This window comes from Dermacentor albipictus, chromosome 2 (assembly GCF_038994185.2).
Source record: "Dermacentor albipictus isolate Rhodes 1998 colony chromosome 2, USDA_Dalb.pri_finalv2, whole genome shotgun sequence".
In the NCBI taxonomy this organism is placed as follows: domain Eukaryota; kingdom Metazoa; phylum Arthropoda; class Arachnida; order Ixodida; family Ixodidae; genus Dermacentor; species Dermacentor albipictus.
In genome coordinates, this window is record NC_091822.1 from 128,534,377 (window position 1) to 128,562,266 (window position 27,890).

Sequence of the window (27,890 nt, forward strand, 5' to 3'; positions counted from 1 at the left end):
AGCTCCGGAGGCTCTTGCGTCGAAGTGGGCCGCCGCTCTGCGCAGCTCCAACCTCAAGACACAAGAGTGGGCTGTCCAGCAAGCCCGAGAGGCGGCGACGAGGCAAGGCCTCGAAGTCCCCTCATGGGAGACCTGAGCCCGGGTCGTCAAATTTGCCGGATTCAGAATAAAGTTGTTTCCATCCATCCATGGTACGTGCTACTGTCTGGGATCATCATGATCATTATCATTATCCGGAGAAGGACAAAACAAGCACGAGACGCTCCCGCGCGTGCTCCCACAAAGAAAACGGTCGAAGCTGCGAGCGGGGCGTGCAACGTTAGGTTCGGCGCAGCTGTGACGCCCGAACGAGCACGATAAATCGCCTAACCAAAAAAGAGCTCCGCCACGAACCATGGCGACCTCGGCCACCGCTTCCCTCCTGCTGGTGGTGGCAGCGTGGATGTCCGCGTCCACGCCCGTCCTGGCCGTCTGCCGCCCCGAGTACCGCAAGAGACCGACTCACACCGCCTGCCAGCATCCCGCATCTTGGTGCAAGGTGGTCACTAGCGGCGTGAGCGCGGCCGAGCGCACCCTCATTCTGAAGATCCACAACGACTACCGCAGCCAGGTCGCGCAGGGCCGACTACCGGGATTTCCGGCGGCAACCGACATGCAGGAGCTGATCTGGGACGACGAGATGGCCGACGTGGCGCAGGTGATCATTTCAATTGGCTGCTTCTCCTTGCTGTTCGCTTTGCTAGAACTGTTTGGAAACTGGTCGCTTCTTGGCATTGCCATGGAGTCTCTGTGGCAGGATTTTTTAATGGAACATTCTGACTAGTATTGCAAATACTAGTATTGCCTGGGATTCCTACTGTGGACACTCTAAAGGATGCCACACTTTCAAACCCACCGTTAATTGTTAGCTCTGATTCGCTCGCAAGATAGTTACGCCAGCTCTGATTGGCCGAAAACGCAAATATATAGAGGAACTTGATAATATGGCGGAATTTCCGTGTCCGCGATGGCGCCTCAGTTTCAGATCGGTGCGAGAGAAAACCTGCAAGTAGCCGAACGGGGAGCCGCTCGACCCATGAATAGGAAGTTGGAAGCGGCAACACGTTAGCGCTGCTTCTGTTGTAGACAGACATTATAGACGTAGATGCAAAGCTTGTAAAAAGGAGGGAGTGCAGACACATAGCTGCTGCCGTGCTGCAGACGCCACGCCAGCCACGAGACCGGAATTCGGTCGGGTCTCGATTGCCCACTCGGAACGCAAAGCCGGCTCAGGAGGACCTACGTTAAAGCACCTCCGAGTTCTCTGAGCTGGAGCGCAGTGCTTGGCATGCTCCGTACGAGCGTTATGCGAGGACTCCGTTTTGACCGGCTGAATTGTAGCACGCTCCGCCAAAGCGCCAGGAAAGCGCCCGGTCGAATGTATACCTTAAGAGAAATATTTAAAGAACCGCTTGAACCATTATTCATTACACATTTACGACTCCCTGTTACAACGTCGCCAGATGTTTAGGAATGTGACCGGAGCGTACTACTTGTAAGTTTTTTCCACTCCTGCACAAAGGGAACGCCCGTCATGTCCGATACAACACGCGGAGTGTTGGAAGGGCGATTCCTACAAGAGTAATCGGGAAAGCTTACTGCATGTCGCTTAGCGGCGCCAGCGTGGTCAACAGGTCAACATGAGGATTTACTTTCCCTTGCATAGATAGCCTACTTCAACATCGTTTTCATCAAAACGGTGAAAGGCACTGCCTATGTTGCTCTTGGACGCTCTAACGTAAAGTGATTCCAAACTTTTCTATTAAATTTCTGCAATTAGCCGTCCACGACTGGTCAAAAATTGCTTAGGCCACCCCCTCTTCGCGTGTCGGTCACGCGAAGTCAAGAAAATATACCCCTCATCTGATATGGCGCGTGCACGCTGATTATGGGCGATTGCACAAACAAAAGAAAAATAAAGATTTCCAATTCTACACTTTTTTCCCCATCAGCCATCTGCTATTTGGTGAAAAGTTTTCGGACTGCGCCCACTTCGCCTTTCTGTCACTCTGCGTCAGAAAACCGCGGAAGCTCAGCACCGTAAGGTGACGGGCACGCACTAAAGATGCATCACTGTGCCGAACAAATTGATTTTGTTTTTCATAATAGTTGGAGGCTGACCCGTTTCGAAATGCTTAGAAGATTGTTGCCCGCCGAACGCTCTGGCACTGGTTACTGAATGGATTTATTTTACATAACAAAATTTTTTCCGTGACAGTATAACATTGTCGAGCCCTTTTGCGACGTACACGACATCGCTCTGCCATCTTTTCTTAGCCTATGATCCGTTTTAGCCGACGCTCTGCCGTGATTTTCTATCATACCAGTCACGGAAAACTAAGCAAAGAGAAGGGGACCAATCGCCGAGGCCGGCGATTGGTCCCCTTCTCTTTGCTTAGTTTTCCGTGACTGGTATGATAGAAAATCACGGCAGAGCGTCGGCTAAAACGGATCATAGGCTAAGAAAAGATGGCAGAGCGATGTCGTGTACGTCGCAAAAGGGCTCGACAACGTTATACTGTCACGTCATGGAAAACTAAGCAAAGAGAAGGGGACCAATCGCCGAGGCCGGCGATTGGCCTCATTCCTCATCCCTTATCCTCCTCACGCAGTTATCTACTTTTACTGTGCTAGACCAGCCCGCCAAAACTCTCTCCACTTCGTGCTCTCGTCTGGTCAGCGAACAACATTAAAAAAAAACTGTCAACGTAGGAAATGCTATTGGCTTGAAAGCAAACGAAAGTCACCTCCTATAAACGTGGAGGGCGTTTTATTGGCCTGTTCGAACAACGCTCTGGATCACCACCTGATGCTTGCGTCAGTGATTACGTAAATGTTACGTCAGGCGATTGGAGTAAAAAGAGATTGGAATAGTTTTACAATATAGGGCCCTTTGTTTGCCCCTTGTTGGCTAAAAACAAAGTCAAGGTGAATGCGCTGTGATTAGTCTTAAAAGGAAGATAAGAAAGGTCCATTTTCCTCATTATCCTATGGCCAATTATCTCTAACCATTCTGATGCGGCTATAGATTGCACCACTTGTAGCTGGCTTCCGAGCTCCGTACCACAGCACCACATGCTGAAATGAAGGGTTGATCTTGACACACACCCGCCGGCTGGTGGCGGGCAGAGGGTTTTTTGTTGGTCTCGGGTAGGTCTGAAAGCTTTCACGTTGTGAAAAGTTCTGGCACGGTGCTGCAACTTGCAGCGCACGACGACGAATGAGCCGGTCATAGGTCTCACGTTGTACCACAGCACCGAAACCTTGTTCCGCGTATGTTCCAGATAAAACAGCGTTGTTTCGACTACACAGATGCGAAGACTACTGCTGTCATTCGTGGCTACACACGTGAATAGTGCTATACACGAAGAGACTCCTCTTAATTTCCAAAAGTCACCTCTAAATAGCGCCTGTTGCAGACGTGAGAACTTATTCGAGGTCGGCATACCCACGTGTATTTGCCAGCATTATTAAAGGCTTAGGTGTTTCTCTTACGGTACGCATCGGAAACAGTGCGGCGAAAACTAGATAAGGGAAAAGATTCAGTGACTACTCAGCGGTAAATGCGAGAGAAATGCGTCAGCCTTACCTCGGACGTATTTCAGGTCCCGGATTCATGACTTAAACCATGCTGACTACGTTGCAGAGCACAATTCAGAAGCTCACTTTACACACGTCGTGCTTCTTTGAGGAGCTAAGTGTGTGTACGTGCGTGCATGTGCGTATGTACACACCCAAACATGTGTACCTCCAGGTGTGTGTATATATATATATATATATATATATATATATATATATATATATATATATAGTGTGTGTGTGTGTTTTTAGTGCACCAAATTTTTAAATTGTATAATATGTAAACCACGGTAACGTTATGTTTACCATTCAAGTGCACAGATAAAGAGAAACTAGCGAGGTTACGGTACTTCACTTTCTACTTATCAACAATAGGTGGCTACAGAAAATGAGTACTTTGGGGCCCGTCCTCAACACTACCTATCCAAACGATTAAATTTTAAATAGCGGATTTCATGTGGGAGCTACGCGAACAATTAGTGCCCCTTGGCGGTCTTTTCAAACCGAAACTGGCTGGAAAAAGAGAGTCTGGGTGGTCGATGCCACCTCACCACCCCCCTCGCATTTCGTCACGTCTCCGAGGTTACCGCCAGTCCCGCCAGCGAGCAGCTTGCGTTATCTCCTAGCTGTCGGCGGCGTTGGCCTAGCGCTTCAACGCCGGCATTCCGCCAAATTTACTTCGTCATTCCGTTGGGCGCCACGTGTCCACTTCCACCGACGAAACGGCGTGTCAAGGGCCCAACGGAATGATGAAGTAAATTTGGTGGCCCGCCGGCATTGAAGCGCTAGGCGAACGCCGTGGACAGCTAGGAGATAACGCAAGCGGGACCGGCGGTGACCTCGGAGACGTGACGAAAGACGGGGTGGGGGGGGGGTTGACATTGACGACTTAGACGCTGTTTTTCCAGCCAGTTTCGGTTTCAAGGAACCTGCCAAGGGGAACTAATTGTTCGCGTAGCTTCCTCATGAAATCCGCTGTTCAATATTCAATCGTTGGGATAGGTAGTGTCGAGGACGGGCCTCGAAGTACTCATTAGCTGTAGCCCCCTATTGTTCATAATTAGAAAGTTAAGTAACGTAACGTCACTAATTACGCACGTAATTGCGCACATTTCTCTGTATCTAGAGACTGCCAATCCGTACACTCGAATGGTAATCATAACGTCACCGTGATTTATATTTTTCTAATTTAAAAAATTTCGTGCAGCTAAACGAACGCCCTCTATTGGTACGACGCCATCCACGATGCCGTTTTCCCATCCACTTTCGGGGGTATTCCACATCTGCCACCAATATTTGTGACTGGTGGCGCTGGCTAACACACCCAGGGTTAGTTCTAGTAATAACACACAAATAACGCAGAAAGTGAATGGGAAAACGGCGCCGAAGTAGCTGAATTGGTAGTGCATCGCACGCGTAATGCGAAGACGTGGGATCGTTCACCAGCTGCGGCAAGTTGTCCACTCTGTTTCATCCACTCTCATTTTCATTAATTTATCATTTATTTAATTGAATTAGTAAGTACAAGCAATTTACCCTGTGTTGTCCTTGGTTTCTTTGATTCTTGGCTCTTGTGATATATATATATATATATATATATATATATATATATATATATATATATATATATATATATATATATATATATATATATATATATATATGTAAAGTGTGCGTGTGCATATACACATACACACGTACGCGCTCTCCTATTCCACTCTACCGCTACCACGTTACTGGTTTTCTTTTTCGCTTTGACATTCCTAATGCTCACGCATTAAAAGAGGTTCCATATCACATAAGCAGTAGCGAGTGTGTGGCGCCGTTTCCGTATCGCGACAGGCCCACGCAAGCCTCTGCATCCCGCCCGGCGGTCGCTTGAGCCACGACAAGCACGATGACCGCTTCACGACGCGCTTCGACGTCACGGGCCAGAACTTGGGACTGCAGTTCGCGACGAACGCCCCTACGGGACCCAACTGGAAGCTGATCATCGAGAACTGGTTCAACGAGTACGCGGACTACCCGTCGAGCCTCGTCTCCGGTTTCCCGAGAAGGCCGACGCGCAAGGCAACGGGCCACTTCACCCAGGTCGTCTGGGCCAAGACTCGCTACCTGGGCTGCGGCTACGCCTACTTCGTCGCCACGGGCACGCACCTTCCGCACACGCGCAAGTACACGTGCAACTACTACGCGTCCGGAAACGTGGTGACGCTGCCCGTGTACCAGAGCGGCGCCACGTGCAGCGCCTGCCCGTCCTCCACCCGGTGCGACCAGTCGACGGGCCTGTGCTCCGGCGGCGGCGGGTCGTCGGGCGAGCAAGGCACGTCTTGGCTGTCGTGGCTTCTCGTAGTGGCCGCCGTTGTATTCGGGCTGGCGCTAGCGGGCGCGGGTGTTTACTTCCTCCGCCAGAGATACGTAGCCCAGTCGAGCACCGCGCCTTCGGACCCGACCGGTGGCACGACGGCCGGGTAACGCGAGGACGAACCCATGAGGACTGATGCGCGGGACGGCCCACCGATTAGAACCGTGTATAGGTGTCGCGTAAAGCGATATGTTGCATGGGCGTACTGCGCTGTTCCTTTGAAATACATGACACGTCAACATCTTATGACTAAAAACTCCTCAGCCTCACATTGACCTCCGTTAATATTATCCTTGATTGGGTGTTATTTACTGATCGTTTTTAATGCGCAACTGTATCGTGAGCTATCATTCTGCGAGACCAGAGGCGAATTAAGTCATTTCGGGTGTTCCACAGGGGCTTCCATTTTCGGTCTCTCTTCTGTTCTTTTCATCTATATTAGCGACATTTCTGATGTCATTAAATCTTAAATCCGTCGCTTTGCCGACGAAAGCGTCCTTTATCGCCGCACATCTTCTGCCCAAGGTCAAGGAATGGTTCAGGACGACTAATGCAGAAATAGAATAACAGTGTCTCATTGCAACTTAACAAAATGTAAATGCGTGCATGTGTCACGTAAGCGCCATTCACGTCCACATATTTTATCCAGTCAGTTGAACGCCGTCAACACAGGTTCAACTTTGGCGTAAGCGTCACAAGAGATTTTTCGTGAACTGATCACATTCGGCAACTCGGCTCCCATGGAAATCAGTGATTTCACTATCTCAAACAATTTCCTTCTGTCCAATAATCTGTGGATGTTAGCTTATTAAACGTTTATCCGCACGAAACTGGAATGTAGTTCAGTTGTTTGGTCCCCGTAGCGCAATAGCTAACCCACTAGACGCAATCCGATACCGCACCGTTTTATTTACCAAGCCGTCGAGAAATAGCGCGAATACGTGTTGCCACGAGCTTTACTATAACCACTTTTCTTTACGTCACACAGTTTTACCCCGACCCTGTACGTCGCATATCCTTGTCAACACTTCAAGTATTCAGCGTTTAGTGCTTTATGCCTGTCGCTGGTAAAGGATGAGATGAACTATCGCAATTCATTGTCAGTGAGCACAATCTGTCACTTTGTAAACAGTTAGCATCCAGTTACCCGTTGAATTTTATGTAAGTGCACTATCGTATGTAAATTTTTGTGCTTATATATTTTTTATAATTATGTAAACTTTCCTTTTCACTTCGGCACTATTAGAAGTATTCTGGCAGCGACCTGTATTCTTTATATATGTTTCTTTGTTATGCAATATCCCGAAAAGGGGCCCTTTAAGGTTTCAATAAATGATGCTGACGATGATGCTGGCTTTTATAATTAATCATGTCATCACGGTGGTGCAGCTACTTTTAAAGATGGTTATCGTGGTGTCATTTCAAAAGCATGGACCCTGCATGTAAGCGATGCTGTCGCGCGAACCTTTCTTTTTCTTTCTTTTTTTGTTGGTCTTATGCCGACTATGGCCTCTCTCAGCTGGTGTTCTTGATCGCACTCACTTGATCCTCAAATATTCGAAAATTATTCAAAAACTTTCACATTCACGAATAGTGACTATTCTGTTCGTCATCCCAATTTTTATTAAATATTCGCACACCTCTAAATTGCTGTGGAAACACTACGTTGAAAGAAATATTCGCATTTCCTTTTTTCTTTTTCTTCCCCTAGACATCGTGACTACAGGTTGACGTCATGCTCACTATAGGTTCCTAAGCTTGTTTGGTTATTACTCGCCACGGTTTCTTAGTGGCTATGGTGTTGGGCTGCTAACCACGATGTCGCGGAATCGAACCCCGGCCACGGCGGCCGCCCATATATGGGAGCGATATGCGAAAACACCCTGCACTTAGATTTAGGTGCACGTTAACGAACCCCAGATGATCAAAATTTCTGGTGTCCCCTACTACCACGTGCCTCATAATCAGTTCGTGGTTTTGGCACGTAAAACTGCATAATTTATATTTTTTTTTCAAATTTTGTTTGGTTGTTTTTTCAGGTCCCACAGAAATCATTAAACTTACCAGGAAGCTAGAGTTTTATTACCACAGAGTTAAAACTTTCCGAGATTGTTCTTAAATTTGTACTTTTTAACATATCAGTAAAATCGTGATTCGGAGCTTTGTTTTTATAGAGAATCGGTTTTTTTTAATTGTGGTACCCAGCGGACGCCCACCAAGGGAACACACTAGGCGTCTCTTGCGAAATATGTCCTACATTTCTGACCGTACATCAATTTTGCTTGTACTTGACATGGCTATGGTACAAAACTTCGAGCAGCCTGCCACTATACCGGCTGCCCCAATAAAAGGTACACAAGTAGAAGCCCCTAAGCAATATTTCACGAGAAAAATCTACAGAACAACACTGCATACCTGTTCAGTCATTTCGTTTTTTTACAGCAGTGCACTTTTTCAAGTTTGAAGTGTTCATTTTCTTTTCAAAGACAAAATGGAACTTAGACAGAAGGCCTCTAGTCTGACTGGGCATTAGTTACCCGTGCATAGCTGCCACAGTGCACAAACTTCTACATCAAACACAGTAAACACGTCGAGTTTATGAATACAGCAAACAATGAAAGCAGTGATACGATTGCGATACACACACAAAAAGAAATAAACTAATCATAGAATAACGCTATAAATTATTGTGGTGTACATGAAATTTTTCAATTATCGTCTTGGCAAAATTTCTCTTCGCGGCGTGATTGCACGCAGCGCCGTTAAGGGAGACGCCATTGCGACGGCAACCATTTTCAAAGGTGCATATGTACCAAGAGGAGTTTCACTTCGATACGATGAGTTATGCGGAAGTCTGCTAAATCGGGAAATATGAGCGCGGAGACTTCAGAAATCGCACAATGAAAAAATTGAGCAAAGGCGTTTAAATTTTTGTGAGAACGGCCACAGCAAACATAAAGTACTCCAAGTTACGCAGAATAAGAGGATAGAGAGGCTCTGCCTTTTGTTTATCACAACAAAACAGTGAAGCCAGGCAAATTATAAAAAAAATTATTTGAAATAGTTATAGATGAAATGTAGAAACAGTAAAATAAAGGAAAATTGAAGTGGCCGGAAGGATAACTCGCTGCAAGTTTAGGAACCGAACCTGCACCTTCCACATTACGTAGTGGAGACTAGCAGTAACTGCGTAGTGTATAGCTTACTACTGCATCACTCAGGGAGCCATACTTTTGTTATAAACTGCGATCATTCGCACTCTGCTAGGAGTGGGTTTAATAAAGAACGCTCGATAACGCGCTGTGTAATGGCAAAAATTTGTTACCATGCTAATCACCACCAGGCTGTGAACACCGTTTTATAATAATGGTGGAAACTGCTTTCCCTTCATTCGAGAACGAAAAGTAGTAGTAGTAGTAGTAGTAGTAGTAGTAGTAGTAGTAGTAGTAGTAGTAGTAGTAGTAGTAGTAGTAGTAGTAGTTATAGTAATAGTAGTAGTAGTAGTAGTAGTAGCAGCAGCAGCAGCAGTAGTAGTAGTAGTAGTAGTAGTAGTAGTAGTAGTAGTAGTAGTAGTAGTAGTAGTAGTAGTAGTAGTAGTAGCAGTAGTAGTAGTAGTAGTTAACGACTTTATTGGGGTCCTGAGGAGCTAGGCAGGGGGCCTGCTAGGCAGGTCCCCTGCCTAGCAGGCCCTGCCTAGCAGGGGGCCTGCTAGGGGGCCCCCTGCTAGCCTAGCCACCTGCCTAGCAGGGGGCCTGCTAGGCAGGTCCCTGCCCAGCTGTTGGCTAGTCCCATGTCGGAACAGAGAGGCCATGCCTCTCTGCTCATTCACGGGCCCTCTGGACAGCTAGGAGCTAGACGTCTTGTTTCGGGTCTGTGATGGCCTTCGTCCTGTCTTCTCGGTTAAAATCCTGTAACACAGGGTACTGCAGGAGCATGTGACTTAATGAGCAAAATTCAGTGCCACAATCTGGGCAGAGTGGATCAATGTCCGGGTGGAGCATATTCGGAAAGCTCCCAGAGGGGTAGGACTCCGTCTGGAGCATGCGGATCGTGCTAGCTTGTGGTCTGTTGGGCCTATGATGGGGGAAGGGAAAACTCTGCCTATGCCCTCTGTAACAAAATGTGATGTTGTGAAAAGTAACTAGAGAATCACTATGGACGAGCTCTCCCGAACTCACCCGAGACACCATCCTGTCGCGGCATATGAAACCTCGCGGAAGGTCATGGGCTATCTCATTGGGGTTCAGGTGAGCCGGTAATACGTCTGGTCCCGTGTGAGCTGGGAACCAGGCTATGTGATAAATAATGTCAGAGGTGGGTTTGCCGTTCAGAATCCTGGCTGCTTCTTTGGCTATCAATCCCAATGCGAACGCTCTAACGGCTGCTCGGGAGTCCGTGTACACCGTAGTGCGTTTTGTGTCAAGTAATGCGAGAGCTATAGCAGCCTGTTCCACCCCCCCGTCGACCGAGGAGGTATTCAGCGAGGCTGCCGAGAGGAGTTCTTCCCTGTGATTGACTATTACTACGGAAAACTGGCTGGCACTGGCGTGTCGCGCCGCGTCAAAAAAGGTCTCCGTTCCGGATATGTTCTTTAAGAAAGCTCTAGCCCTCGCTAACCTTCGACCTTTATTGTGTTGGGGTGGACATTTCTTGGAAAAGGGTCTACAATACAGGAGTTCCTTGTTTGAATATCAAGTTGCGTGGTATCTCCCTGATCGAAGCTAGGAAGGAGGCCTGCCGCATCTAGCAGTCTTCTGCCTGCTTTGGAGTTGCATAATCTAATAATTTGTGCCGATCTTTGGGCTTCTATTAACTCCGAAATTGTGTTCTGTACTGCCAACGTCATGAGTTTCTCTGCGCTAGCCGTGGTTGGCACGCCGAGCGCCGTTTTGGCTCTTTTGCGCATGACCGTTTCTAATTTATCTCTTTCCGTTTTGGTCCAATTGAGAGGGCCGTGATTATGTAAATGACATGGCTCATGAGGAAAGCATGGTGAGCCTTAAGGAGTGTATCCTCGCCTACGCCGCCTTTCTTGTTGGACACTCTCATAATTAATCTAAGAATGTTCTCCGTATTCGTGGTGAGATGCGCTGTAGTCTTAGTGTTGCAGCCATTTGAGTCTATTGAAAACCCCAGGATTTTGATAGAGTGTACTCTAGGGATGGTGTGCCCATCTCTCGTACGAACACTAATTGGCACCTGATCGAGTGGGGTGAGTCCCCTAGCACCTCGTCTAGCCTGTATGTACAGCAGGAGTTCCCACTTTCCAGGCGAGAGTGCCTAACCCGTACCTTCCAAGAAAGACTCTGTAACATCCAGAGCCTCCTGTAGAGCTCGTTCGACGTCTCCTCCGGTCCCCCGGGAACAGTATTTTTGATATTCGATTCCCTTCGCTTCTAGCACTATTCGGTTCATATTCGATTCGGTCTCAAAATTTACTACTCGCCCATTCGCAATTACCGGGAAGGTGAAGCCTGGGTTAGCCCGCTCTGATAACTCTAGACAGGGGAGAAGGAAAGTGGAGGCGGAGAAGTGATAAAGGAACATGATAAGGAGAAAGGTACATGCGCACACGTGCTACGAATTTTGCGTGCTGTCAGGACTACTTTCCCCACTACGCTATATGTTAAGTACTCATATTTCAATTTGTGCACTTATTTTGCAAAAAAGAAAAAAAAATCCGAAGTCAATCTGTTTCTCTTCGTGAACGTACACGCAGCATCAGCACGAATTGAAACGCGAAGAAGAAATAACTGATCAGAAAACATGTTAGGCGCAATCAAATGAGAATCACATGGGCAGTCGCTCCGTAGGTACTTTCTAAGCATCGTGCCATCCAAACTTCATGCTTTGTGCAAGAATTAACACAAGCAAGAATCTTAACACATGTACGCGAGCGTGGAGATGCAACAAAGTATACTAGCCCCTTTCGATTTAATTTATGGTTGTAGTACATCTCCGCTATAATGTTTACCTCACGTAGCTTAAAGAGTCGATTGCCCTCATGCGGAGAGGCCCGGTTTTTTGAAGGAACTAACACTCAAGAGCAACACAAGTTGAACCGCGTTGGGATTGTGTTCCTGTGTTGAACCGAGCAAATTGTGATTGCACAATTCCAGAAATGCCACTGTTACCGCGAAAGGAGATTTTAAAAACTAGAAGCGACGAAAAAAAAAGACAAAAAAAAACGAAAGATGGGGTGGCGCCGCCGCCTCGGAATTCGCTCACCTGCTCGCCGGGAAGTCACTCATTTTGATGGTGTCCGCACAGGCACAGTTGCTTTTTCAAACGGTATAACTTGATAACTTGACTGCGTTGCATACTAATGGAGCCTGAGGCTGAACAACTCGGCAAGTGTCGAGAAATTGTGCTGATTCACGACCGGCCAAGTACACAAGATGTACTTAGAAATCAGTAAGAAAAAATGGCTGTGGCTTAGCTAAGGTTAAGCCCAGGATGCGAAGCATACTAGCCTTTATTTTAGTTGTTGAACCACTGTTTAGCCTGGTGAACTGCTGTTGCTTGGCTATATTTGGTTCGGCTAGACGAAGAAACAACTCATGCAGGCGAGCGCACGAGCTGAGACCCGGCTATGTAGCTACGCGGCCGCAAGCGAGCGCACGAGTTGAGCCTCCGCTTTTGCAGCTGTTATGACGTCACATGGTAGCTACGCGGCCGCGCGCGGCGCAGCAAGGAAGAGCGTGGTTGTGCGACTAGTATGCTTCGCATAAAAGTGTACGTGTACGAGGCGAGGTGGTCAAAGTAGCCAACGGATATATACGCGTACGTATAGTTGCACTTCGTTCCTCGAAGAGGCAGAACGCGTGTCGAGTGAGCTTCTGCTGAAGAACACTTTGCTATGTGGTGAATGCGATTTATATCGTGGATCCAATAGCTCAAAAAAGGTGCGACGTAACGCTAACATATATGTCTCGAATTTACCGCTTAATCGCCACTGAAAGTTTTGTGACTATTTTGACTGTTTTCGTGGCCCCGCGGTGGCCGGAGCTTCTACGGTAACTTAGTTTGGTTCCACCCGCCACACTGGGTTAGCGGTTATGTCTTTGCGCGGCTAAGTACGGGGTAGCAGGTTCAATGCCCTGCAGCGACAAAAAAACTACAAACGAACAAAAAAAAAACACTCGTTAACCGTGCATTGGGGGCACGACAAACATGCCCTGGTTAAAATTATTCCGAAGACCCCCCTCCCCTTCTTTACGGCGTGCCTCATGATCAGATCGCAGTTTTGGCAAGTCGTAAAATCCCAGATTTCTTTTCCTAATTTGGCGCGGAAATCAAGTAGTCGTAAATTATTTTCTTTCTTCAGTACCCCGAACGCCAGTGCCCACAGCCCCAGTACCCCAAGATCATTCACTGCCCCCAGACCCAGAGCCCCGAGACCCAGAGCCCCAGCACCCAGTAGCCCAAGCCCAGTGCACTCCGGAGCTGCGCCGTACGAGACCGACGCACACGCTGTGCAAGCCTCCGAACCCGAGGTGCAAAATTCGCAACAGGGGCGTGAGCGCGGCCGATCGCTCGCTCATCCTGCAGCTGCACAACAGGTACCGGAGCCAAGTCGCGCAGGGCCGCCTGCGGGGATTCGCGACGGCCGCCGACATGTACCGACTGCGCTGGGACGACGAGATGGCCGACGTGGCGCAGGTACGTGGGCGCTCGGCGGGGATCGTTTAATTAACACTCGGTATCCTGTATATACACGCAAAGAACTTCAAGTTTCAAACGGTTGCAAGAACAGGCGCCGTCTAATAGGGCTGCGGCATGCACATTGTTCCAGAGAAGTTGCCCGGCCAATGACACTGTTTGTTTATTTGTTTTTATAGGAGCCTGTAATTCGGTTTACTTATGTGAATCTCGTGAACGCAGATTGCACATGTGATGTCGTGTAATGCCCCGTTTCCTGTCGTGAGCAGCACATACAACGGTTATAGTGGTACGCTTAAATACATAAAGCATAAAGAAAAATTCTCCGGGACATATCTCACGATACCTGTCAACGGTGATGTCTTAAGCAGCGAATCAATATAAGCGACACAACATATATGCTCACCGTAAAAACGAGTGTATGAGGCGCGTACTGCCGCGGAATTCCTCGTTCGTGCTTCCCGAAGAACAGTCGGCGCCATCTTGCGCCGCTGCCGCGAAGCCTGCGGGTGGCCTCCGCAATGGACGTCCCGCCGGTGCGTTAGAAAGCTGAGAAACGCGTCATGCGGCAACCGGGGCGCCTCTGTCGCGTTTCTTTTCAAGACACGCTGCGCCATCTAGTGGCACGGCCGGGAAGCCCGCGCGTGACCTCCGAGACGAGAAGCGTGGCGCACAGGTACCTGCTGATGAGAATCCTTCCCTCGCTTGCCGCACACTCAGTGGTACACACTCCGTGATCCAAGGTTGTGAGGTTCATTGAATAGCGGCACATAGCCAGTGCACTGGTGGCGCAGGCTGCTAAAGCGTCGGGTTGCTGTCCTTGAGGAACCCTTGTAGCGTGGGTTTTATTTCGATGAGCATCGGGGGGAAATTTAAGGCACATTTCCCAGTGGCACACAACTGGTTACCCAAGTTTGCGTCAGAGGCGTTCATTGAAAAGCGGCGCACGCCTAGTGGCACATACCCGGAGCTCCAAATGGATGAAAAGCGGAACCTAGTAAGTCCCCCATCTACACATACATACATACATACATACATACATACATACATACATACATACATACATACATACATACATACATACATACATACATACGTTCTCTTATTCCCAAATTCTTCAGATTTCTTACAAAATACCAAAAACATCAGGATGCACACTCCGTTCCATACATAGCAGTCAATGCTGTGGAAGTTACGCAAGAAGTTCGGTCAAGAAAGGGTATCACTCAGGAGCTGCGCCAAGGTTATTTTTTTTATGCTTTGCATATTGCAATCACTCAGTTCAGCCCTTGGGCGCGGCCGGGCAGCCACCATTGACCTTGAGCGCAACCACGTGACGTGACGTCATGACAGCCGGAGGAAAAGCTGGGCCCCAACTCGCGTGGTTTCACCACCTGACACCCGCTCCTCCCGCTAGGGGCGCTGCGCCGGCGCGTGACGTCACGGAGGAAAAGCTGGGCCCCAACTGGCGCGGTCGCGCGCGGCCGCATATTGCGCGGCCGCGCAATATGCAACGCATTCTTGGCGTAACCGAGCTAAGCCTGGCCATTTTTTTTACTGTGGGGGCAGCCACGACAAGAGGGTTCCTTCCGGTGGGCAGGGAGGCGGGGAACTTATGCGTTGTAGTTTGGCTATGTTTAAATCCCTCCCACTTTCCTCTCTTATCTTTTAAGTGTTCAAATTAATCGATCGAAAGTGCGAGATCAATCTTGTTATATGGCGCCTACCTTTCCCTCAGTCGCTCAAAACTTCAATAAACATGCACGGCGTCCTCCTTAGGTAAGTGCAACGTAATAGATATCGATGCTGCGCATGTTCAATAGATGTCAATCAATGCTCAGCCGAAAGCTTTTTCTCCCTCTATTTATCCTACTATATTGAAACGTGTTTCTTATTTTTATTTCTTTTAAATTGAACTAACTGGAATTTGTAGTTATTTGGTGTGCCTTCTTTGCGTCATTTAACAATGGAAAGATGTCAAAAAGATTCAGTGCCATTCCACTCTGTGAAAATCGATGATCAGCGAAGCTGTGTATATGGGCCCCTTAATTGCGAACTGGCCATTGCCCTGCGTCATACTCCGTCTGCACATAAACGGAAGGCGAGGCGCAACTATAGTCACTCCTCCACGATGTTGAGCCTCGGAAGATGATGGGGCACCGGGGGTATACATACCTATGTATTGTTGCAAAATGCGACACGACACCTTTTATTAAGGAATACCGGTACGCATAACAGACACGCATCCCACCGCACTCCGAGGGCACACACTGCTTCACCGTAGCCAAGGCGATCGTGCGTTGGTCGACACACTCATTCGAGAGCACAACAAGGCTGCGATGCGGATACCAATTGGTCGATGGCTAAAAACTTTTAAGAACAGCTTGACTGGGCCTTCTAGACATCAGTGTGAATAAGCTATTCCAGCAACGCAGTAAGATATAAACTAAAATTTAGCATATTCAGACAGCAGTGCTTCTGCTAAGGAAATAAAAATGAAATGATATCATTTTGACTCTGCGCCGACAGGTTTTTTTGTCGGCAGGATGTGTCTGGACCGCCACGGGCCCTGTTGTGTTTAACTTGGCAAACCCTTCGCCACGGTCGCGACGCCTCTCCTTTGCTGAATGAGTGGCGACGCGCCTCTTACAGTAATTGTAGAATGGCGGCAGCTTTTGGGATGAAGCAGGCTCAAAAGCTGAGACCACACGTACGCTTGCGGACGCGCGCAAGCTCGCGTACGCGCGCCTAGCGCCTGCCGCGCCTCGTGAGTAATGGCGGTTTGTATCCACAAAGACGCGCGAAAGCGCGCGCTCAGCTCACTGGACTCACACACAGACGCCTTGGCAGGCGCCGCTTCGTATTTTGTTATGGACAGTATTTAAAGATGCTTCAATATCTATGAACGTAATTGTTATATTTTTATAGCTGTCAGATCAACTCAAAAAGGAAAGTAGAAGCACTTTCTTGCATGATATAAATCTGCTCAGTGAGAGTTGAACCATGTTCCGCGACGTAACCATAGAGAAAGAAATGACGTAACTGCGTAGCTAGGCGCGCCGACGCGAGGCAACCGAAGCACACGATAACAGAGAGGACCTGTTCCCCGAGATCACGCCGCGCTTCGACGCGTACGAGCCATGCCGCTCTGTCTGCGCATGCGTTTGCGCGTCCGCAAGCGTACGTGTGGTCTTGGACAACAGTCAAAGCGCGTGGCCGAGGCTGTACTCACGATGCATGCTGCTACAGAGCTACTGTAGCAGGCATGTGAAATGCACACATGTAAAGGCGCCGCAGCCATCAAAGAAGATTCTTTTCTGAATAACCTGACGAATACCCGCAGCAAAAAGGCTTCATTTCTTCTTTTTTTTTGTCATCGGCTGTACAAGTGGAAGCTGATGTCCAAGCGAAAACCTGCTACGCTCTTGAAGCTGTGGGCTGTTGCCGCTTAACCGCGTGACGCGATTTGTGAGTAGCTTAGAGCGGCCGCTCCATGTGAAGATATACATTAGCGGCAACGTTGTTAGCTCTGCGTTGTCTGCGTTCTGGGTTAGGTTATACTGTACTTCAGTGACGTGACTGGGACCTCCGCATGGCCAAGGTGAAACTCTGCCCAGAAGCCGAGCGGAGTTCGCATGAAAAGGTATTGAAACCGGCTCCATATGTGAACATCTATGGTTTCGAGCCGACGCTGTTTGCTGTGCTCGCGTTCTGCCGCTTATGCGCCGCATATAGACGACACCTGTATCTCGTGCGGTATACGTATGCTGCCTTCAGTTACACAGCACTCGTGCTTATGCGATCTCTGCAGAGTGTTCTCTGCCGAAGAGGCCTGTGAGCGGAAGGCACCTGAAAAAGCGGCCATTACATCCAAGGCACGAACTTTCCGGGCCACGCAAGCATACCGAACAACGAAAAAGTCTAGCCCATTTTTAAATCTGTTTAGAACCGTTGGAACCATGTTTATCTTATCGCGGCAGTTCGCGCTGTATTTCAAGCATCCACTCTATCACGAGCACGAGAGTAATTGTTTGTGACGAGAAATTTTCTATAACAAATTGTCATGCTCAAACAAGGCCGTCCATTGTAAGCAGCGCTGCCTCCAGATTAAAAGACATCCAAATTGATATTTTGTTTCATTTCGTCTACCTTGGGTGAGCTTTCCGACTTTCTTAGGGGGGGGGCGGAGGAGAGGTAGGCAAATATATCGGGGGGGAGGCGGCCCCCGTGCACCGACCCCCTACCCCCCCCCCCCCCCCCGGTGCCGCCCCTGTTATCACTCCGCGCGTTCCACCCATGCTTCGTTGCGCGCTGTAATGCTTGGGGTCGCGCATGGAATAGATGGTAGCTGGCCCATGCTGTCGTCCAACTTATCCACGCTGAGGACGTTGTTGAAGGGAGAGACTTGTTCTCATCGAGAACGAGGAATACGGGATTTATTTACAGTATCTACATGAGAACGTTACAGTTAATCAGTCTAACATGACTTAAAGAAGAATGCGCTATCAGCAGCCACGCCACGGCTGATTATAAACACTCTGTCCTCCCTAGATGTTTAGGTGAGGGAAAACGGCCGTTCGACCAAACGCAGCGTCCAAAGTCATCGTAGCCGACCCGCCTTTGAGGGGGAGGGTTTATGCACTCACTTCCGCACAGGTTGCATTGACCACACCAAGATGAGAGGGTTCTCGCGGACAGAGGTCTTGACGTGAGCAGGCGCCTCTTTATCCCAGAGTTCACCCTGCAATCAGTGGCCGTTACGTCTGTCCGTTGACTGACGACTTCTAAGACCCGTGAGACGGCGTCGCAAAAGCCCTTCTTCCAGGTGTTCCACCGCTTCAAACAAACCGTGACGGTAGCGACGAATCCACTAACAATACCTATAACACGCAGTATAACAATATATAATGTATACACGCAGTCCGCCGACTGCGTGTATACATCCCGGCGTCGTTTGGTTGAGGACGCGGCGCATTGTGGTCCCTAGAAAGCGAGTCGTCGCAGCAGACATTGTGGCGCCAATGGGCTGGGGACTGACGTACTGTTGTTTTCAAAGCGAGTCGCCGCAGTAGACATGGTAGCACCGTTAGGTTGGGGACTGTCGCTTTTCCGAAGATCGCCAGCCTCAGCAGGTGAAACGTAACAGCGCCAGCAGCGTTCGCTCGCGCGAGCATGCACTTGAGGCTCCTCGCGAGGGCTTGCAAATAAAGAACCTGCAAAGAATAACGTAAAATAAAAAGATGTAAGAAACGCATCAGCAGCCGTGTACCACAGTGTTTTTGTTTCGAAGGATTAAAACTTGTTTCATTCTATACTGAGCCTCCGTATAAAGAACAGTTGCGCACATTTGCGGTCAAAATAGATGGAACTATATCCAATTTCGAACGAACTGCAAGAAGCCTCCCTAGCCTGCGCAGCGTTGACTGCTATGTAGCGAACGGAGTATAAAGGTGCTAGCATGCGCCTCTCTGAGGACCTGACCGCTGCAGAATCTGTGTTCTAGCAAAGCAAACATTAGGACAGCGGAAAAGAATAAAGTGAAAAGGTAAAAAAGGAAGGGTTGGATTTGGACAACAAGGGTTCCACAAGGCATGATGGACGAAAAAAAATGATACACTGCGATCGAGGAAAATCAAGCACAACGATGTACAACTAGAAAAACAGCATGAGCACACACTTAAGCAACACAGTTTGGGTGAAGAATGAAAAATCGTAATGGCACCATATTTGAAGTACACCTATTCCAGTTTTTAACGTAACTGTTTGGAAAAGTACGTATTCGGGAGCAAGCATAGGATTCAGGAAAGAAAAGCAGATATAGTTAATTACTACGCCTTACATATCAAAACGCTACAGCATTGATTGTGTTCAAACTGGCAGGAATAAGCATGTCCAACGTAAAAACACAGAATTTGCATGAAATTCGCACATCACACCAACGAACTATTTTCAGTTATCTAATCAATTTGGTTTTTTACATATTACTGAAGAGGAATGTTTTATTAAGTGTAACAGTTTCTTGTTCTAGGAATTTTATACCTCAAGCTTTGCATGCCATAATTCTAATTTTAGGTAGTTAAGTTCTAATTAGTTCTAATCTAAGGTACCTCTAATCTTAGGTAGCTGAGTACACGAAAGTTTCCGTCTGTGGTCGTTTCACGACAGACTCAAAATTTTCCTAGTTTTCTTTAATTTGCATAAATAAGATATTCTCTGTATAACGAAAATTATATGTAACTAAATTATACCTAAATTTATATGGAGATGTGGTCTCATTGGAGCGGATGCGTTCAAGAACACTAACAGCTCTTTTGTCAGAGCTCCAGTTTACTTAAATCGGTTGTTGTGGAGTCCCAGCTCAGTAAGGGGTATCGTAAATGGGACTGAGTTAAATCATGACATATAACCGGTTTTAGTTTGTTTGAAATAAAAGAGCTTATTTTTCATAGTGCGCCAGTTGTTCGAGGTAGCTTGTTTTTAAGGTGGGATGTGTGGTCATTCCACGATAAATATTCCTGAAAAAACACAACTAGGAACTTTAAACTGCTCGTCCTTTCGAGCACTGCATCGGGAAAACTCAGGTTCAGACAATTATTTATCTGCGAGTTTCGACCTCTGACGTTTACGTATTTTGTTTTACTTCTTTGTAGCTGTAACTCATTTGCATCTAAATAGATTGATAGTTCCGTTAGCCATAGATCAGCTTTTATTTCGGAATCTTCTATACAGATGCCTGGTATAGAATGTTGGTACACATACATACATACATACATACATACATACATACATACATACATACATACATACATACATACATACATACATACATACATACATACATACATACATACATACATACATACATACATACATACATACATACATACATACATACATACACACACATACATACATACATACATACATACATACATACATACATACATACATACATACATACATACATACATACATACATACATACATACATACATACATAGCCTTTGGAAAGTGCGTGAGGTATTCAAAGATAGCTAACGCATGTCGTTATACCAGTGTCCTCATTCCGCTGTCCTGACGCTGCCGTCGTTATACCATCGTCATCATTTCAGTCATGCCTTCACGTTGTATGGAGACCTTGGAAAGCGAGTGCCATTTCGAAGTGGATCGATGCTAGAGTCAGTGTATGCCGTACATAGCCGAAGCAAAAAAAGTCTCAGAAAGACTACTACAGATTTTAAATAAACGTAACTTCAGCAATACGGCGTGTCGCCACAGTGCTTGAATGCAGATCGCAGCATACCGTCGACAGTCATCGGGAAATGGTTTCTCCGTAATTTCTTTGTCATTGTAGTAGAGCGCCACGCACCTACTGGCATATACCCAGTGACCCTAGTTGGCATCAAAGTGGTTAATTCAGAGCCAGGGCAGACCGATTGGCACGCACCCGCTTCTCCAAGTCGGTGTCAAAGAGTTTCATTGAAGATCGCTAGTACCCAATCCCACATCTATATACAGTAACCCATGTCTGCGGGAAAAAAAAGTTCGTTGAATAACGGCACATGTGCACACATTGCGGCATACTCAGTGACTCAAGTTGGTACGACGGTTGGTTTCGAACCCTCAGCGCAGCAGCCAGCTCGATGCTCTAACCACTTGACCATGAACTACACAGTGACACAGGTTGGTGGAAAAACGGTTGCATACATGGCATACATAGCCTCTGGGAAGTCCGTGCAGCGTACGAAGAATGTTGACGCAGTTAAAATTCCAGCAGAAGCCATCTCGCGATGGAGTCTGACGTTAATGGGATTAGCACTGAAGCAGTCTGATGACACACCGTAGCAACACCGCCGAAGCTTGTCATGTATGGCGCGCGTATACAGGAAGCCTGGCTCTCCTTTCGCGCTTCTTGTCTTGACACGCTGTGCCACCTGGCGGCGCCATCACGAAGCCCTCGTTTGGCGCGTGTGTAAATATATAATTAGAGAAGTGTGCCTGAATATATATGACGTACGCGTTCGGTTACGCCTAACACTAGACATAGTTCAAAGTCTTTAAAGCGAAAGCTTTACTGGCCGCGAACTTGCGAGTTCACCGTGTCGGTGCTCCGAGGAGGCACATGAAATCACAACGCGTGCCTCGCTGCGGATATTTCTCTCTCTCTGGCTCCCTAGTCACTACTGCGCACGCGCCACTAGTAGCACCGAGCCACAGGTGTTCTACCACTGCGCCGCGCCTTTCCGCCGCCGATGATGATGATGATAGCAACTTTATTGTACCGCCGGATAAGGAGGCCCCTACTCCCCGTCCCCGGCACACAGGCCTTGGGGACGGGGGCCGGAACCTCCGCGATTAGAAGCAAGCAAAGAGGTCTTGACTCTTCGCGGCTTCTTCCGCCAGGCGGATGGCGTGTTGCTGTGGAGTAGGGTCCTCGCTCCGCAGCAGGGCTTCCCAGGCCTCTCTACAATTTATGTTTGCTTTAGCCCCTGGTGAGCTAGCGCATTCCCAGATTATGTGATCGAGGGTCCCTCTCGCCCCACAGTGTTTGCACTTATCGGTTTCTCTGTCATGCATAACATGGTATGCCCAGACCGGGTTTACGAAGTTCCCAGCTTGCAGGCGCCGCCATGCGACTGCCTCTCTATTGTTTAGACTTTTATCCGGTGGTGGCACCAGTCTCCTGCGTAGCCGATAATTTTCGACAATCTCCGTATAATATTGCACACGCTCGTCCATGTTCCGGCAGTCGGGCGGTTTGGTATGGTATGGTTTGGTTTGGTATGGCGCTGTTTGGTATGACGTCACACGCGTTCCTCGTCGTAGCGCTCGCCTCCGCTCGCTTCGCCAACTGCGTCGCATGACTGATAACATGTCGAAGGATTGAAAAGGACAGCTCGCGTGTGCCGCAACCACAGTTGAGGCGGCAGTATGGACGGCGACAATTCTGATAAGCAGGAGGAGGCCTGGAATCGATATCGGAACGAGATGAAGAGGAAACGAATCGCCCAGGAAACAGATGAACAGCGCGCCGAATGACTGGCTAAACGCCGCAACCTAGCTAGACAACCAGACTAACCTGGACTTGCAATCAAGGTTAACCAAGGCTAACCATGCTATGCCTTAGCTTTCGCTACGTATATCCTGGCATAGCCGAGCTAAGCTACTGCCAATTTTTTTTTTTGTCAGTGAACAACGGCACAAACACAGCGCTACATACCCAGTGACCCAAATTGTTAGAAAGGTTGGTCTCGAACCCTGCTCCCTCAGCACAGTAACTCAATGTGCTACACATTCGACCATGGACTACCCAAAGACGCAGCTTTGAGGGAAAGCGGTCAGAGACACAGATAGACAGATAGATAGCCCCGGAAAGTGTGTGAAATATCAAAGAAGACTAACCGAATAAATAAATAAATAAATAAATAAATAAATAAATAAATAAATAAATAAATACTACTGATCGCTGCTCTTTGAAAGCCAAGGTAGGAGTGGTTGACAATGAAATGTTAGCTTTATCATAGGCTGCAGGTGCTCGCAACTCAGCGGCAGCTGAGAGCGGAAAAGAACACAAAAAAAGATTGAAAGAGAGAAATAAAAGCAACCAATCAAATTGTATAAATGAACCTGAAAAAGCAAGCGAACATAAGGGTGAGGGACATTTATTTCCGTGATCCGCGTAGCCGGCGGCATGTAGAGCCCATCAGTCGGGCGAGCTACGATATTCCTGGTATCATGGTATCCAGTACAGGTCGGTCAGCCGGCGTTGTCCTTGGGATGCCGACCAGACATGTCACGTGGCGTCGCGCCTCACTTAGCGTCGCATGCACGCCGGCGAAACGCGTCGTAACGCAGTACGAACCACCGAAACGTGAAACTCTGTTCGTTGCGGCATAGAAACAAAAAAGGAAGAAAGCTGGGTGATGCGGACAGACAGATCTCACGCTCGTCACCACGTGACATGGCCTGGAAAGATTCACGCTCCAGTCGCAAACCATGCTCAGCAAGAAAAGTAAAAACGAGAAGAGAGAGAAAGCAGGGACAGAAGCAAGCTCGACATCGCGCGCAGTAAAGGATCACGAGGCGCTTCCGGCCAGTATCAGTTACAGTTAGGATTTTCCAGATGAGAGCGGGGCCGCTGCATCAGCATCGGTAGCTATAGGTGTTGCTATGAGATCCGCCGTCATAACATGGGAACATTCATAGCACACTCTGTACATTAAACGTGGATGTCCCAATAATACAAGAACGCATTTTTCGCACTGTAAATGAAACTGATGCGCTCTTAAGTAAAGGCAAGAGCCGGAAGCGCTTCCACGTTGTGTTTATATCTTCTTAACTGATTTTAGCGCAGACGTTAATAAACTTGTGTACGTTCGCCTTAAACACCGGACGGCTTGTTAAACATGCCGCCGAGCGACGCATGACGCCGCCGATTACGTATGATTCGCATCTGCAAATACTGCACTTAAGTAATTTTAGTGCGCTCTAGGCCTGATCAACACATTCCGAGCATTCTAATTCTCGCGGCTATTGCCATTAGTTAAGGTCAAGGTGAGATACCTTAACTTAAAGCGCCTGTTGAATTTATAGTGGGAAAATGAACACGTTTATGAACTTTGTCCCTATTAGAGTGCACCCCTCTCTGGCTTTCCCTCGATCACTCAAGCTCACGCAAAGATGAACAGTCAAGCAGACGTGCCGTTTTCATCGACCTTGCAGTTTCTAAAAAGCAGGCCACCTCGTCTTAAAAATTGCATTGTTCCTAGAGCTGAACTGCCGTAGTTGGCTTCTCAAATAAAGGCTTTAATAAGGACGCTGACAGAAACACGTCGTAAAGTAAAGCGCAATATCGATCATGAGTGTTTTCTTGCGGAAATTTCGAAGGCCCTGTGACATCAGCCTCGTTGAGTGCTGTAACAATATTTAATCTAACTGAGCATTACGGACCGCAGAAGAAAACAGTACGCCAGCAGATGTGCACATCGGCGCGTCGTAAGCGAGCTTTTTATATAAATCTGTGCAACGTTCTCCCTGAAGTACCGTATACCGTCGGTTTTCATCGCCTTTTGTCTTGGAACGCAAAATTCATGCATTGCATCGCATTTCAAACGAAATCTCACCCGTGTGATCTAAAGATCTGATCATGCGATACGCACTGAGCCAGCCACGTACGCGACCTTATTCCTGCTGCTTTGTCCAAACTAGATATTTCAGCCAGAAATAATGGCTCGCCATCTGAACACGAAGGCCCGGAGCTGCTTTTATGTAAGAAACATTTGGTGTAACCGACGCCGAAAACTTATTCCGCTGGCGTCTATACATACCTTGCTTGTAAAATAATATCCCTGCTGACCGGATACCTTTTGAAAGGAAGCTTCCCTCTTCCTTCGATTTTTCCATTGCTGCTGCTGTCTTGCACGCTGCGTCGGAAGGGGGCTCAGAGCGTGTGTATACATAATAAGAGCGCGGCAGAGGCGAAAGGTGATGCCAGAAACCCTTTTGGACCTCTCCATAGCGTCATATGTGCACAATGCTCCCTGGAGCTCCCTGGGCGTCACCACAGAACCCTCCTGACAGCGTAATTATCCGCGATCTCCCGCAATAGCATTGCAGAAAATGCATCGCTCGCCTTTGTACAAACGTGCAACAGTTCAGAGGGGAAGTAGATAGAAAGGTAGAGAGCAGGTAGGGAGTGGAGGCGAAGAATGGGGTAGAACTCACGCAGTTACGAAACGGTGCCTTGCAACTCTTCGATCACAGCTTGCATGCGTGCGGCGAGGCCAGGATAGGGAAAAAGCGACGCAAGAAGGAAAGGAAACGACAGCCGGTTGCCGACAGACCGAATAGATTTAAGTTCAAGGGACAGTGCGGTACGTTTCTACCACTTCCGAAAAATAAGCGCCGTGCAAATTTGTATTGCGGACGACGGACGGAGGGCGTGTACACACGCAAAGCCACATTAAAGCACCGTAGCGTCTTGACACCACGGAAGCGGCCGCACATCAAATCAACAAGTCTGCGCCCACCGCTGTAGCTTTACGGCTTTGGCGTTGCTCGAGGTGGTCGGTTCGATTCCTACCACGGCAGCCGCATTTCGGCGGGGGCGAATCAGAAAAAACGTTCGTGTACGTCAAAGGTGCATGTTAAACAACTCCAGGGGGTCAAACTTAATCTGGAGTCCGTCACTACGGCGCGCCTGATAAACTGATTGTGGTTTCGGAACGCACAGCCCGTAATTCAATTACGTGTAACACTTCGGCCATGATGCCATGTGCCACGTGAGGCAGTGACAATGGTAACTATCTCGGAGGTTATGAAAAATGACGCGCAACAACGCTGTGTGTTCCGTGCACTACGTAGACTAACAACAGTGCCGCACACAAAGTAACGTTTACCATCAATTCACCAATCTCATTTTGTACAGAACGCTGAATAAATTTCATATTTATTGTGCACGTCAGCGCAAATTATCGTCAATCAAAGCAAACAGCACAGAAAGCTTCGTTTGCATCGATTCCCGCAGGCGTGGGATGCACTTTTTTTTTTTTTTTAGTGTCGGCGTTGCCCCTCGTAACCGAGCTAACGAACACAGCTAAGGATAAAAGCCAACGCCGAGCGCATCGGAAGGGGAAAGACGGCGATAGCGAAGAGAACGCGAGGAGGCAAGTGCATGGAGGAAGAGGGTGCAGCGGAACCATATAGTGTATATTAAGGTTGCTGACACGCTTGAACGAGCTTTCAGGTGTGGTTGGCTCAGCAAACCAATTAATAATTAACTGACTATATCTGTTAGGTGGTTACCTGAATAAAATTTCATATTTTTTATACGAACGTTCTTTTCATAGTCACTAATAACGGTGAACAAGTTGTTGTATTTTTTTTTTCACGTGCAACTGTGTTTGGACTTCCCGGTGTTAAACATTGTCCTCGCAACACGTACAGTCGCGTTTAATATGAGCTGCAACAAGGTGCCTGTCGTCGAAGGTGCTCCGAGAGTTAGCGCACGAAAAATCTATTTAGTAATTGCCAGTATTTCAAACCGTGTTGCCCAATTTTTCCTATGCGTCGACGCCGCCGTGCTCTACTGAAGCCCCTTCGACCACAGGCACGGTGTTGCAGCTCATATTGAACGCGACAGGACATACCGAGAATATTTTCAAGATAGGACAATGTGCTTACAAGTACATCGAATCTTCTTTTCCTGTTTTTTTATGCGTGCGACAGGCACACTCCAACCAGTGTACAGAGCCCGGCGCCGCGATCTACCACGACGACCACCTCGACCGCTCTACGTCGCGCTTCAACCTGACCGGCCAGAACCTAGCCTGGGCGGGGCGACACTGGTCTCCTCCGACGCCCAACTGGACGTTCATCCTCGACTCGTGGTTCAACGAGTACCAGTACTACTCCCCGAGAGACGTCCGCGCGTTCAACCCTTACACGGCGCGGCAGACGAAGCACTTCACCCAGATCATCTGGGCCAAGACTCACCACGTCGGCTGCGGCTACGTCAACTACAGCTTCGCCGACCCGAGCGCCACTCCCCCGTACATGGAGTTGTACGCCTGCAACTACGGCCCGACCGGAAACGTTGTCAACGTGAGGGCGAAGCTGCCCATCTACGAGGAGGGCCCCACGTGCAGCGCCTGCCCGGCCAAAGCTCGCTGCAACCAGGCCACGGGTCTGTGCGGCGGCGCGGGGCGCGCTCCTCGGCCACCGCCTCCACCGCCTCCCCCGGCTGACGATGTTCCCCATCCGCAGCCAAAGCCTCATCCAGCGACGACTCAGCCTGGCGGCGGAGGTGGCGGCGGAGGTGGCGGCGGAGGTGGAGACACAGGCGGGCAAAGTGGGGACAGCCCGGAAAGCAGCAGCAGTTCCGGAAGCTCTGCGGAGGAAGACAAGCCGTCCATCTGGCTACCCTTGATTGCAGGCTTAGTCGTGGGGGCGATGGCGCTGACGTGCTGCCTCTACATTGCTTTCGCGCAGAAAAAGGGAGACCAACCGCAAGAGCAGGCGGCACCCGGAGGGATGGAGACCCAGCAGTCGACGGCGGCGTTCTAGGTCAGCGCGGCCAGTTTCCAAAGGCTGTCCGGGGATGAGGCGTCCCTTTGTCCCAAAGCGAACCGGCATGCGCCGTGCGCAGCTAGTCTTGCGCGATGTACTTAATCTTCGCTTGGGTATTACATAGACTTGCATGTGTAATTAAAAGACTGTTAGCCTACTTGGATGTTACATTACGAGA

At 48.4% G+C, this 27,890-nt stretch overlaps 1 protein-coding gene across 1 annotated transcript; it reads left to right on the forward strand.

Moving 5' to 3' along the window:
* Nucleotides 1-250: 250 nt before the first annotated feature.
* LOC135897379 (uncharacterized) lies at nt 251-27,890 on the forward strand. The gene is made up of 4 exons (XM_065425987.1): nt 251-697; nt 5,461-5,941; nt 13,311-13,645; nt 26,873-27,890. Exons 1-4 carry the CDS (start codon nt 395-397, stop codon nt 27,707-27,709), a joined length of 1,956 nt encoding a protein of 651 aa, XP_065282059.1. The 5' UTR covers nt 251-394; the 3' UTR covers nt 27,710-27,890.